Genomic DNA, 14,895 nt, shown 5'->3' on the forward strand with positions numbered 1-14,895 from the left:
CTAACACCTAAAACCAAGGACCAGAAGGAAGGAGATCTACTTTATCAAAATATCGGAGTAACAGCTTTCCCAGCTCAGTCCACACCATCATTCCCATTCAAAGGCTGGGGAGCAGCACGCAGGGCAGCACCTGTCACACGCCAGGCCCTGTGCTAGGCTCAGGCTTCCACACAAAACAAAGTCTTAGCCCTTCAGGGCTTTGAAATCCACCATGAAACACTCCGTAGATATTCACCATGTGCTAGACTGCACACAGACAGCCTGTGCCACCACTTCCCGACCTTGACCTACATACAGCACAATGTAGGTAATGAATCCTCATGTCTCTCACAGGAAGCCCAGACTGGGTCTCCCTGACTTGCCATCACCACACTTCAGGCAACCCTTAGCAACCTGAAGTGGTGTGTGAGCCGAGATCCAAGTGTCCTCCTGGTCGTGACACAAGGAGATGCAAGCAAACGAGGTCCTCTGAGCCGTACATACACGAGAATGGTTGACTTGTAGAAAAGATCGCAATGGGCAGGGCACCCAGCTAAGGTAGGGCTTCACCAAAGGAAAGCCAGGACAGATCGACGGGTGAGAGGATAAAGCACTCAGGTTTGGAAAAGGACCCAAGGGGAATCACTGAGGTGAGAACACGAGGGATGTGTTTGGAAAACGGTGAGCTTGGCTGGAGTGGCGTCTCCTATGAGAAACTGCAGGCCACGGCTGAAGAAGGCGGCATCCGAAGAGCACCGCCGGAGGGGGAAGAAACAGAACACCAGAGCAGGAAACTGTGGACCAGACCCTCGTGCGATCTCGGGGAAGCGCTACATTTCTCTGGGCCTCAGTTCTCTTGAGGTAACCGGCAGGGTTGCAGGGTGCAGGGCAGGAACTGGGAGCCCCCGCTTTCCTGCCCGTGGAAGACACCCCTCCTCGATCCCACCTCTCTGTCCACGAGACGCACACAGACTGAGTCCCTCTCAGCACACCTGCCGCAGCAGCACACGCGCATCTCCAACAAAGAGCCCGTGATCCCGAGACCGGGCTGAGGCCGAGACGGAGCTGGCGTCGCCAGCGGTGAGGAGCCTCGCCCCTGAACCGCGGGCCTCACGCACTCGCCGCTCATCGTCCGCGGCCAAGCACCAGAGCCCCCGCCTCTCACCCATCTCCTTGAACTCCTCGTTGGTCAGTTCCAGCCACGCAGCGTCCATGTCGTTGAGATCGTAACGACACACGCTGTCGGCCAGCGTCCGGATGTCAACGTAGCCCAGCTCTGGAGGCTCGGAGCCCGACGAGACGATGTATTTCTTGGGCCTGATGAACATGAGGGACTTCTCTTCAGACACGACCCTGGTTAACAAGAAAACAAGGCAGCCAGGTCACCCTTCCTGCCACAAGAAAGGAAGTCTGCCAGGAGGCCCCCAAGCGAGCTTCCACCTCCAATCCCCAAACCTTAGGTCACTGCCGGGTTCAGAGAGTTAAAACCCTAACGCCACCGCTGATAAAGCAAAGCAGGAGTCGTTAAAACCCCTAAAATAGAAAGAGATGCAAGTGAAAACGCTGCAGAAGTCTTCAAAATCAGCCTCTCCCACGTGGCCTCCCAGGACGCTGCCGTGCCCAGCCACCAGCTGTGACAGCAGTGTCAAGGGTTAAAGATTACATCACTTTCCACTAACCAGGCCTGCCCGCCCCTGCTGGAGGCCACCAAGCCCTGGGTTCTCAGGGACACGGAGGCAGCCAGAGCAGCCGCGTGGCAGGGCACACACAGCAGAAGGCCGGGAAGCCAAAGGGAGAAACCCGTCACCTCTGGTTCTAGAACTCAGGCCTTGTCCATCGCTAAGCAGTCTGAGAGCCAGAGTCCCAGCCACGGGCGGGACGCTCCCGGCACAGCTGGGGACCCAGGGAGGAGCACAAGTGCCCTCCACTCCTGCACTTGCACCCTCGCCCCCGCCCCGGGAACGCCTGGAGAACTGCCGGCCCCCGCAAAAGAAAGTGCAGGAAGAGGGCGAACCACTGCCGACGGGGAGTGAGGCGCCTGGGGAGCACCCCACGGCCACCGGCCCTCCACCTGCACGTCGCAGCGTGCCGGCAGCTCGCGTTAACACCCAGCTGTCCAAAGAGGCCGTCGAGGTGTTTCCGTCACCCTGTGATTACCAGGGTGGCTTTACCTACAGGACACGGAGACAGGCACGGTTAAGGGAGCTATTCGTCCCACTCAGCTAAGGGCAGGGTTTTAGCTGACACTTCCATGAGCCGTGTTAGCGTTTACTCATCTTGTGCTGGGCTCGTAACCCCTGGACTGGGATCGTCAGTGCTGCACAGCTAGTCGGAGCTGTGCCCCAGAGGCAACCCTGAGGCAACCAAACCGTGTTTCTCCCACAGAGCCCAGTGAAACCCTCCGTCCACTCCACAGGCTGCAGCCTGACCTGTGGAGGCATCGGAGCGGTCGTTTCAGCCTGCATCTTTATGGGGACATTTGTCACAGAGATCCCAGACACAATAACCAGACTCGACCACCGCCGGCGCCTGAGGGACAGGACGTGGGTGAGGGCCAAGGGTTAAGTTCAGTCCACACTTGGCAACGGTGAAAGAGGTCATTTCGCAAAGCAGGCAGGTGACTGACCACGCAGCGGCGGCGAAGCCGGCTGCCAGCTGAGCACAGAGGGCACTCAGCTCCCTCGCCCCGCGAGGAGCCTCAAGGCCAGTGGAGCCGGCCGGAGAGGAAACAAGAAAACCAAACCGGCCCAGCTTCACGCTGAAGCCGGTCAGCGAAGAGCCGACCCTCAAGACCCTTAAGGAGAAAAGTGGTTAGAAGTAAATCCAGAGAAAGCCCATCCGAGGAGTACTCCTCAACACACTCCTCCGCTAAGCTCCCCGCCCACGGGACCCGAACCTGGCAGGACTGCTCACACCTGTCCTCCCCCAGAGGTGGAGGGACCACGGCAGGACCCAACCGATGACAGGCACCTCTCTCCAGCACAGCGGCCCTCCAGAGGGAGAGGGGAAGCAGCTGTGCAAACATCCAAATGTCCCTCCCCCGCAGCCAGCCACTTCCCAGGGAGCCTTGGAATTTACCTTCCTCTCTAAGAGAGAGGCACCTTCCCAATTGGCTGCAATGTTAAGTTCGGAGGCCCATGGCCCTTAAAAGCACTACCTTCGGACCTGAGGTGTGTTTCTACTGCATTTCTCTTTCCCCAGAAGCCTCACTGCTGACCCAAACACCACTGCTCCTCCTCTCAGGCACCCGGCTGTCAGGGCAGAAAGGCAACTGTCAGGGGAGAGGCGGCACCCCTCCCCTGGGGCACGTCTACCTGGCCACGGGCTGAGGGATGGTCCCAGGGCTCACCGGCACCTGGACCCCTTTCTCCCACTCCTGTCTCCAGGGATCTGCCAGCACATAGTACTCATCTGGGTTCAGCTGGTAGGAGTCATGCAACTTCATGGCAGTGATCAGGTCTGTCCTAAACACCTGGAAAGGGAAAGAAAGGGTCACTGACATTGGATATTTGCATTCTTACTCAGAGCGCTGGCAGCTGCAGGGTAACCATGGAGCTGCCACGTAACAAGGTCACTGTTTCAACAGAGAACCAGTCTGACCTATTACAGGAAACCCCTCGGCCTGCCACGCCCTGGGCCTCGCTCAGGGTCGGAGGTGGCAGCAGCTCACACTGCCCTCCCTCCCTCGCCAGCTCTGAGAGATGGCGACGTCCGCACCAGCTACTGCAACACAGGAACCTCGCTGCCGTCCCCGGAAAAACTTCTAAGAACTCCCAATTCACCAAGCAGGCTGCTGAAAACACGCGCCTAAAAAATCCCTGGAGGGAGATATTTCACTCAAGGGTGACTTTCTTGTAAATGTTTAAGAAATAAAACTCCACTAACCATGTAACAACTCCAAGCCAAAACCCAGAGCCCCCAGGGACCCCTCTTCTCGACTCAGACTGCCTCTCCCCACCTCCCGCCTGCCCAGGCACCCGGGCTTAACAGCAAGGTGTCCGGGGAGGGCGGGTCCTGGTTGGCTAGAGCCGGGCAGAGTACAGGATGGAAACATCTGGGAGAGAAGCAACGACACACCAATGGAGGCAAGGTAGAAAATGGGCTGGTAAAGAATGTGTTTGCACACCTTCACCCAGCATAACTTCTACTAGGAAAGCAGCATTTGTGGGGAAAGGAGAGGAGGGAGGGAGGGGAGGAGACAAGAGAGGAAGAAAGAAGAAAGCAAGCAAGCTACCACCCTGTCTTCACCCTGCCACAAACAGACGCACAAGACTCAAAAGCACCCCTCGGCCCTCATCTGGGGCCAAGAGGGGAGCAGCACAAGGGTGGCCCCCGCGTGCCCGCTCCTCCTGGCGGGGGGGGGGGGGGGGGGGAGGCGGCCAGAGCCCAGCCCACTCCTGTCCCAGGGCCGCACGAGGAAGCTCTGACCCTGGCATTAGCGCCGGCCCAAAGCTGTATTTGGCACCAAGCGTGCCTGCATCTGTAAGCTACACTCCCTGTTTACACAAGTCACAATGCTGAACTCTCTCTTCTTGGGACAGGGAGTTCTTTCTTGTGCTGCTAAGCACAGTTCACACTATACGCCTGCTATTAGGTCCGTATTTGTTTTTCCCGGTGGCTTTTCGGGCTGGTGATCACTTAAATGAACGTCACCGTAACAAAGTCTGAGGCAGTGTCTGAGGAAGAGGGCCACGTCTCCAGCCGGCCGTCTGGGGCCCGACTTGCCCCCAGTTTGCCACTCCTCATCTCTAAAGTCCCAGTAACAAGCAAGAACCTGGCTGTGCACCCCCACACACAAAAGCACAAGATCAGGCCCCCCTGCAGCACCGAGCCCCGCGGCAGATGCCCGCCCGCGCCCCAGTGAGCATTAACTTTGCCAGCCGTGCCCTGCAGACCCCCAAAAAGTCCTTTCAAACAAAGTCACAGATCTACACCTTCAGGAAGCACATCAGTTAAAAACACGTTCCAGCTAAGTCTGGTAAGTAACAAGTAAGGGATTTTGCCCAAGAAGGAGGAAAATCAGACTGAAGCAACAAGATGAGAAAAGGCAGCCCAGCGTTCCTGCGCTCAGGGACTTGGACGAGGACGGTCAGGGACTGAAACAGATGCCCTCACATGGACGTGAGCTCCTGAGTCCCCAGCTGGGCTCCACCCTAGCACTCCATCCAAAAAAAAAAAAAAACAACGCTGGAACAAAACACAGGTCAGGGACAAGACTGGCACCGTCCACACTTGCCAGTGCCGACTCTGGGAGGGGTTTCTAGCTGCGCCTGGGGCACCGGTGCTCTCACACAGGTATCAGCTCCCTGTTGGAGCACCCTGGATTCCTGCCCTGAAATAACAGGAGTGCGGTGTGGACATCAGAAGGGTATTGAGGGGGCTGTGGAGGGAATTAAAGAGAGAAAAAAGAGCAGCGGAGTCACTCCCGATACCAGAGGAAAGGAAGGCAGCGCTGCAGATTCAAAAGGACAAAGGCCTGGAATAAATCAAGGTGATAAAACGGGCACCTTCTCGTGAGCATCTGATCTAATGTTTAAGTGTCCCCTGGGATGGTTTCGCACAATTCTGAAGTATATTATACGCTACTTCCTCGTGGAGGAAGTTATTCCACAACTAAAGAATCCTACGCTCAACACAGCGCCCCCGGCTTCCCTGCTACCGTCGAAGAAGTTCCTCATGGATGGCGGCCTCTGCTCAGTCGCTACGGGATGAGGCTGTCTTTAAAGTCATCCCACTAAGAGGCAGTGCAAAACCAAGGGGCTGGACCGAAAACTCTCTTCCCCATAACCTGCTCACCTAAACACTGTGACAAACTGAAATGCCTTTTCTTCCATCACTTAGATCCTCAGAGCCCAGTCCAAGGTTTTCAGAGAACACAGATCTCAGGAGTGGGAGGGGCCCCTAACCAACAAAAACCACAAAGAAACTCACCCAAAAACAATTTTGGATAGATGACAGATAGGTAGATAATAACAAAATGTGAGGGAGCAGGGAAATGTAAGGTGAGAAACAAATTTCAAAAGAAGGGGAGAAAGCCTTAAGCATAATCCCCTAAACAGAATCCCAGAATTACACTGGGTTTTGCCAAACAAACCACAAATTCACGACTAAAACTAACTTGAGGCTGGCAGTGACCAGCAGCAGCTGAACATGCTGATCTCCAGGCCATAGGAAAAGTTGCTGGGAGCCAGCAAAGGTGAAACAGAGAAGGAAAAAAAAAAAAAAAAAAGAAAAGAATTAATAATAATAATAGCTAACATTTACTGAGCAGGATTTACCCTCTACATATTAACCTCTGGGTGTTAACCCACTTAATTCTCACAAAACTCCTACGAGGTGAACACCTGTATTATCCCCATCTTACAGATTTGGAAACTGAGGCACAGAGAGGTTAAGTAACTTGCCCAAGAATGCACAGACTGACACCACTATCAACCAACCAGGTGTGTGTGTCAACCATATGTACTCACGCACACACGTACGACACGCACAGTCACGCCAGCATTCAAGAAATACCTCTGAAGGCTTTCGATCTTCATGTCTGGAGCATGAACTTCTCCTGTGCTGGGATCTGGAATTCTGTGACCAAGTAGTTGACAGGCCTAAAGAAACAAATATCCGAAAAGGAATAAATTACAAGTACACCAATCACTGAGGGTTCACAGGGTTCTTTTTTTTAACCAGACTCAGCGAGGCGCCCCTCAGCACCGCCCCAGGAGCCGGCCCGATGCTCTGCCAGAGCTCTCCTCTCCCCCCCTGGAGCTCCTCCACCCCCACGGCTCATTGAAACGCTCCCTTCCCACAGCAGGCCAACAAGACCACTCCACACACACTGCGTTCAGGGCTGCGGCGTCACAGGCACAACTCACGGGGGGAGAGGCCTTTCAAGAACACCGTGCGGGCAGAGCCTTCACCCATGAGCCTGCACTTCTGCAGAGGTTCAAAGCCTTGCATTGGTAAATAGAAATTCAGAAGCTTCTCTCTTAATTTCCAGTAACTTTTAAACACTACCATCATTGTGCTAAATCCTAAAGCCGTGCCCCAAAAGGTCTGACTCCACAACGGAACTTAGCAATCCCTAAAAAAGGGAAACTCAGACCCGCCGTAGACTAGGTGCTCCGGCCAAATCACCTATAAAATTGCCTACTCCCCTTTCCCAGAGAATGCCTGTCAGCTCTCTTCTGAGCTCCGAGGACAAGATGCTCTTATCCTCTGTCGTGGGGCCTTTCCCGCGCCAAGCCACGGAAACTGGAAGCCCTACCAGGCCACCTATGTCTCTTAACACTGCCACCGAGTCTGAGCTCCTCTCGCGCCTGAGACCCCTCTGCAGCACTGTCTCCACCCTGCCTGAGACGCTCCCTCAGCCGCAGCGGCAATTCTCCTTCCTGGTGTCCCCACTGTGGGTCCCTGCCCTCCCGCATGAGCTCTCTCACCTTCTTGCTCCAGTGCCCTCCCCGGGGAGCGCCCATCCACGCCCATGGTCTTACCTGGCAGGCCCAGGAGACTGTCAGACCTGCGTTCCCACACTAACCTCCCTCCCCGGCACCAGGTCCATGTTCACCCTTCAGATCAGACATCAGTCAAGCCCATGGCGTTCCTATGATCAGTCAACCCAGCACAACAGCGACTGGGCTAGACATTATACTCAAACCTGCTCTCCTTATTCCTACTTTGACGCATATCACCACCATCTCTACCTGAAGTCCGAAATCAGAGAGTCATTCTAGACTCTCTTCACTCAGGACACATCCACTCCACGGCCCAACAGCTCAGAGCCCAGCTCCTCTTCTCTGCCTCTGCCACCGCCTCCTGTCCGCGGGTGCCGTACTGACACCAGAGATCTGAAACAGCCCTAACCACCTGTCTACCTTCCCAGTAACGTGCCTCCATGGTGAACAAACTGTACCATCTCCCAGAAATTAACAACTCCCCGCCCCAAATAAAAGCTAAAAACTGAGGGAACTGCCATTCTACCAGTAAAATCACTTGCCACTCAAAACAGGAAACCCTTATCTCTACAGATTCCAGAGACAAGGGACACAGAATCAAAGCATCCTTAAGACTCTGGGGGCATTAGGGAGTAGGTTCTGCCCATAAGCCTATCATCAGATTTGCAATGACAGGGACTGAAGGGGATTGCCAAGCTTCCCTCTGACAGGGAAGGGCACGACCCTTGATGGCCAGTCCTGAGGCTTGTTTACTGGGTCAACTGACTGACGGTCTGCTGCTACGCCAGCAGAATTAGATTTCCTATCGGTGACGCTACCGCACTGTTCAGTAACAGTCTAGAAAATTCTTCTTTAAAAAACAATCCTAAGTGTGTCTCTCTAGACTCCCAGATGAACAAGAATAAAGTTCACACCCACACTGAAAGAAATACTCTGGGCACACTGGGGTGAGCCTGACTTGTAGGAAGCTCTGAATCTGGTCACCACTGGAAAAAGGAAGACAGAAGCCAAATTAGAAACCTGATGAGGAAGGCAGCTAAGCAGCTCATGTCTCCAGACAGGCCTCTCCTCCACCGTCCGGTCCTGCAGGCCATCGTCTGGCCAGCCCACAGGCGGTAAGAAGAGACGGGGGAAAAGCACAAGACAATTGTAGACGGACGGCCCCGGGGCTCAGGGAGGGCGAAGAGGTGCAGGGCAGACAGGGATGCCCCCTTTACTGTGAATCACTAGGTACAGGGTTATAAATGACAAGAAATTTTAAGCCATTCCATTGCTGTACTTCAATAACTAACATGGGGTCCGGGGACACAAGCGCTTACGTCGAACACTTTCAGAGTTAAAAGCAGCAACAACAAATTCATGCATTCTTAAGTTTTATGACCCTCTTTTGCCTCCTTCTGGGTCAGGATCCCTCCAGGGTGGTTTCCAAGGTTGCCAGGAAGCTTGCAGCTTTGCTGGCACAGGACACATCCAAGTAATTGCAATCATTTAGTAACTTTTTCCAGGGCTGCTTCTATATTCTTGAAAAATGTTGCCTGCTTTTAAAAACAGATATTCAAAAATGCTACAAATCTGGTATCTGATTGTATTACCCAAGAGAAATTCTGGTCCACCCAGAAAGTCTGTTCCTCTTCCTTTTAATTTGCCTAATGCAAAAAGAGGAAGAGAAAAATTAATCTTACTAAACTCACTTTGCAGAAAGGGAAAGACTGGGGGGAAAGCTAAGTTTAAATTATCACTGACATAAGGAATGTTCTTAGCTTATTTATAGAACCACCCAAGCATCCACTGACAGAGTGAATGAATAAACAAACAGCGGCATACCCATACCATGGAATACTACCCAGCAATAAAAAAGAACGAGCTGTTGATACACACAACACGGATGAATGCAGGAATAATTATGTGGAGTGAAAAGATAAAAAGAGTATGTATTGTATTATTCCATTTATATAAAACTCTGGAAAATATAGACTAATCTATAGGGACAGAAAGTAGATCAGAGGTTGACTGGGGAAAGTGGGGAGAGAAGGATTATCATGAGTTTTATGATTTCATGGGTGTAAACATGTCAAAATGTATCAAAGTGTACAAATTTAAATGTGTGCAGAGAATAAGTGATGATTTTCTACCATCCATTAACAGTAAAGGAAAAGAAAACGCTCCGTTTTACCCTGCACAGGTGGTTTGTGTAAAACCTAGACTTTGCTGCTGAACAGTGAGAAGCTGGATCCTCCCACGTCCAGCAGCAGACAGTTGCTGATGGTGATTTCCTCCTTCTAATTCACTTTAACACTGTGTCATAACTAGTTACAAGACACAGTATACCTAAGTCAGTGCTGTGCACACAGCAGAGCCTCAATTTTTTAAAAAAACGTCTTTAAGTGAACAGAACACAGTGCCGTTGTTTGGGACTGTAACTCAAGAGTCGGAGGTGGCTCTGTTTCACCTATGAGAAGTCATGCTTTTGATCTCGAGGAAGATGAGGCCATGGGAAACAAAGCACTAATGCCTTTAAAGACAGCATGGCGGGGGCACTGCTTCCTGACTGGAACACACCTCCATCTACAAAGACATCCACGGCCAGTCCACAGGAGACTCCAAGCCAAGTGCCTTGACGTTCCTACGCCAGTTCTCCTCCCTCACCCATGTTCCCTCTGGATACTTCCCAGAACACGATCCAAGCAAAAATAATTCGCACCCATTTTAATTTTAAAAAGTTATGTCACAGAACATTTTTTTTTGAAAGTATGTTGGAGGAAAAAGAATTTTAAGCCAGAAATTAGAGTATTTCAAACACCAAAAGGACTGGGAGATTCTGATTTACACTATAGTAAAATACTGGCCACTTGTTAGTTCTTAAAAACCACGTGCTAAGATTATGCTGGGTTGGTGCTGCATTTTGTTGTTTTCAGAATGCTAACATTTAATGACAAGCTAAATTAAGAATATGGCAAATAGGGCTTCCCTGGGAGTCCGCCTGCCGATGCGGGGGATACGGGTTTGTGCCCCGGTCCGGGAGGATCCCACATGCCGCGGAGCGGCTGGGCCCGTGAGCCATGGCCGCTGAGCCTGCGCGTCCGGAGCCTGTGCTCCGCAACGGGAGAGGCCGCAGCAGTGAGAGGCCCGCGTACCGCAAAAAAAAAAAAAAAAAAAAAAGAATATGGCAAGTAAGATTTTGTTTTATTTTCTCGTTGCTTTCAGGAGAAGTTAGGAACTCTAAAAATTTGGCAATAATATCTAAAATTATTTTATTGCCCACACACAAGATATTACTACCTAAAGTTAAGTCCGCTCTAGTGACAAGCGTACGTGACTTTTAAATTCTTGACGTATACGCTGTTTGAGTATCAACAATTAATCTCCATGAAACACTGAGAAGAATTAACAGAAAATAAACCCTTGCTTTGTTTTACTATCCCCATCTTCCCTTAAAACAGAAATGTGGGGGGAATAATAAAAGCTATAGCAGGCTCACAGGTCGCGGCATCGAGAGCGTGGCTCCCGTGCGCGCACTGCATTATGAACCCTGCCTTCTGGTGCTATTATGCATTTATCTCCAACACTCTCCTTTGAAATATTAAAAATAGTCATGCTGTCTTGCCCTAGATCTAAAATAAGGAAGAAAACCTCAAGAGCAAATCTAATACATATTGCACACACCTCCGACATTCGGTAGCTCGTGTGTGTTAAGCCTCCCAGGTGGTGCAGCGCATGAAAGGTTCAGAAATGAGAATGAGTGGCAGCCTGGGTGGCTGTTCACATCGCCACAAATGCAAACTACAAAAGAACCTCACCACTGACCAAATGGCGAATCTCCTGTGGCTCAGACCCCGCCTCTAGATGCTAAACACTACTCTGGTGTCTTCAGGAGTGTTAAACCAGCTTAACAAAGGAAGGTGCTGGGACCCGGCAAGTGTGGAGCCCTGCAGGCCAGCCGGTGTCACCACAGCAGAGCAGGCTGGAGGGAGCAAGGCCAGGCCAGCCCTGTGCCAGTAAAGTGGTGCTATGCAAGGTCCTATCCGGAAGAAGAAAACAAATGCAATGTAGTTCTACTTGCTTGAACTGCATGATAGAAGGCGAGCCTCTCACACCACTGCTGTGTCTATCGGGGTCTGACCCCACGTCTCCCACAGCCCAGCCCTTCCATCCCAGCATGGCTTAGCTCTAACCGTCCAACTCACTTCCACCTTCCAAAGAAACAAAGCTTAATGGGCACCTTAAGAGAACTGGCCCAAGAATGTTTCAACATACTTGGGCCTTTGACCAACTGACACAATGTTTCATGGTCACCCGGCCCTTCTGTTGAGTCCAAGTCCACAGACCAGATCATGCTGTGCTAGTTACTCCTCAAGCCCAAGACGATGCTCTGCCCATCGATGTCAAGGACAAGCCCCAAGTCGGGTTTGAAAAGGGGTAAAGCCATCTCCAGGTGCCTGGAGGAGACACGGGCACAGCCCACGTTCTGTAGTACTTGAGCCCAAAATTCCACATTTCAAGAATTCCTACACAACTCTGCGGTATCACAAGATGCAACTGATGGGGGGAAAGGAGCAAATTAAAGGTACAGTCAAACAGAAAGAGAAGTGGAAGCAGAGTTAACTTTTATGCAAAAGAGAAACCTCCAAGAAGCCTCCAGAGACTTGCCATGAAGGAAACCAAGCACAGCCAGACCAAAAACATGACGGCAAGTTATTAAAAATGTAACATAAAGGGTCCAAAGCAGAAAGGACGTTTCACCCACTAAAAATTCTGGTCTTTCTTCATTTTCTATCTGTAAGCTGGAGAGAGCCCAGAAACACAGAAGCCCTCACAAAACTTCATGTTTGCCACTCATCGACCTGCATTACTAAGTGCAGAATTAGTAGGTTTGAATTTTACTCAGCTATTCTCTGTGCCTTCGTTATCACCAGTGATGGAGCAGAAGCTGGCTGGATAACTGGAGAAGACAGGAGTGTTTCAGGGTCAGCGCAGGTGTGAAAAACCGGGAGACCAGGCAGGGCCCTCACAAGGTGCCTGGCCCCAGAGCCCTCGCCACACACCAGGCCTTCCCACGGGGTGGTCAACACAGCCCTGAAATTTAGGGCATTAGGCAGGTGAAAATGGTTCCCAGACCCAATTCCAACACGTGCTTGTGGAAGCTTCCCCACACCAACGAGCAACTGTCAGACGCCAGCAGCGTGTCCAGGAATTCAACTCAATTCTGACTCGGAGATAGAAACAGATTCCAGACTCAGTCCCGTGAGACCAAGTTCCACTTCAGATGCCAGTTGCCAAGCCCAGGTTATTACCTGTGCTTCTGACTGGCAGAGGTTCCCATGAGCCCCTCTCCTCGGGTTCAACTACTTTGTTAGAGCGGCTCCCAGAACTCAGAGAAACATGTTACTGACTAGATCACCAACTTAACTCTAAGAGGATATTGAAGGATATGAGTCAACAGCCAAACGAAGAGATACGTAGGACAAAGCATGGGGAAAGGGCACAGAGCTTCCATGCCCTCTCGGCGCGCACCGTTCTCTCCCAGTCACCACGCGCTCGCCATCTGGAAGCTCTCTGACCTCTGTCCTTTTGGGTTTTTACAGAGGCTTCATTACCGAGACATGATTGATAAAATTATTGGCCAATGATGACCGATTCAACCTCCAGCTCCTTCCTCCTCCCTGCAGGCTGGATGGAAACACCAAAAATAGCTGGGGGACCCACTGCCACATTTGCCAAAACCCCTAACACAGAGGACCATGGACTTGGAAGCAGGAAATAAAGTGCTTGTTTCCCCGGGCCACACCCTGGCACAATGCATAACTTCAGAGACTGGCTGAGCCACCCAGTCCCAGGAGCCCAGCAATTACAGACACAGCCTGCAAACACCCCAGTGCTACTTCATCCAACTGCCAAGGCTGGCAGTCCAGGGCACCCGGAGAAAGGCTTCAACAACTATGTCTGCAGCTGGATGAGGGCTTGCACTGGCACAGAAAATGCCGGTCCATCCCCAACTGTAAATACCACACCGGTGTTCCCCTGGACCAGGCCAGAAATCAAAGCAAAGGGCTCCACCCAGCCCAGGAGGCCAGCGGGGCCTAGCCGTGACCATGGCTGGTGCTGGGGCCCCAAGCTGACGTCCGCAGCTGCCTCTTCTCCACGTTGACATGCTCTGCATTGGGCCGGGAGCTGCTGCCAGGCTTCCGTCGGGACCGCAGGCTGGAAAGGCTGGGGAGAGGCCACCACACGGACCGCCCATCTCACAAGCAGGGCTGCCAAGTACTCAGACCCAGCTAAGGGCAGGCCCAGTTCTGTGCACCTGACTGCAGGGGCAGAAGGCACCTGCCCACACCCACCACGTGCCTACACAAGAGGATGGGCTCCAGTGCCAACAGGCAGGCTGGTGGCAGAAGCCCACACTGGGCAGCAGCTGCCCTCAGAAAGGATGGGGAGTGTGTCCCATGGTGCAGATAATGTACATGTGTTCGTACGGCTTGGCATTCTGGGGGTCTCAATGAGAGCTGTTTACCACGACCATCATCCACCATAATGACCAAATCACTAGGCCTGGACAGACAGCACAGCCATCAAGTGTCACCACTCGCTTCACACTGAATCAACTCCAGGACACAGCCAGCCTGCCTCCTTTCCACGAGCAGCTAGCATCCTCATCCTCTACCACCACCACTCTATTTCCACGTGTAGCCTAGGGTAGAACAAAACCCAGGTTGTACCCTGTAGGTATTTATCTTAGTCCTCCATCCCTGCCTTCTTCAGGGAGGCCAGCACAGACACAGGCATATTAGCTGGAGGACGAAAAAGGCCCATTACCAGGAAGGTGACCTGATGGATAGACTTTTGGTGGGGACTTTGGGTACTCTCTTCCCCTAGAGTTCTGGGTGGAAATATAGGTTTAGATGAAGCACTTGGTCTTCTAGGGCTGTTATGGGCTGAACTGTGTCCCCCAAAATTTCATATGTTGAAGCCTAACCCCCCAATACCTCAGAATGTGACTGTATTTGGACATAAAGCCTTTAAATCGGCGTTTAAATGAAAATGATTGGCCCTAATCCGACGTCACTGGATTACAGGAGGACACTTAGACACACACAGAAACGTCAAGAATGCACATCCTCTAGTCCAGAAAGGGGAAGAGTCTAAGTCTGAGAGAACATTCCAGGAGAACCTTTTCTAACCCAGCTCTCCCAAAGTGGACATGAGGCAGTGCTGAGAGTCAACAACGTGAGCACGGACCGGCTCCTCAACCAAAATCAGAGGAAAACAGGACTCTGAGCCTTTTACCAGGCACTGTTAGTACACGGACATAACTCATGAACCCTTCTTCTGATTAATTCTGAACTTAAAAAGCAAGTTGTTTTCTTTTTTAATTGCTGCAGGACAAATTGTGTACACGGGCTAACAGCAAGCGTTTATTGAGTGCTTGTAACTCCAGAGGACACTTTGACCGGCACCACAGGGGGCAGAAAAG

The 14,895-nt window shown here is 51.8% G+C and overlaps 1 protein-coding gene across 12 annotated transcripts in view; it reads right to left on the reverse strand.

The window, feature by feature from the left end:
* The window catches only part of JADE1 (jade family PHD finger 1), a 58,119-nt gene that overhangs the window by 23,946 nt on the left and 19,278 nt on the right, over nt 1-14,895 (reverse strand). For all 12 annotated transcript variants that reach the window (XM_067735078.1, XM_067735080.1, XM_067735082.1 and 9 more), the window contains exons 3-5: nt 6,496-6,581; nt 3,294-3,451; nt 1,145-1,332 (exon numbers count right to left, since the gene is read on the reverse strand). In XM_067735078.1, coding sequence (XP_067591179.1) covers nt 1,145-1,332; nt 3,294-3,451; nt 6,496-6,581 — 432 coding nt within the window. The remainder of the gene's footprint in view (nt 1-1,144; nt 1,333-3,293; nt 3,452-6,495; nt 6,582-14,895) is intronic.

This window comes from Pseudorca crassidens, chromosome 4, assembly GCF_039906515.1.
Source record: "Pseudorca crassidens isolate mPseCra1 chromosome 4, mPseCra1.hap1, whole genome shotgun sequence".
NCBI lineage: Eukaryota > Metazoa > Chordata > Mammalia > Artiodactyla > Delphinidae > Pseudorca > Pseudorca crassidens.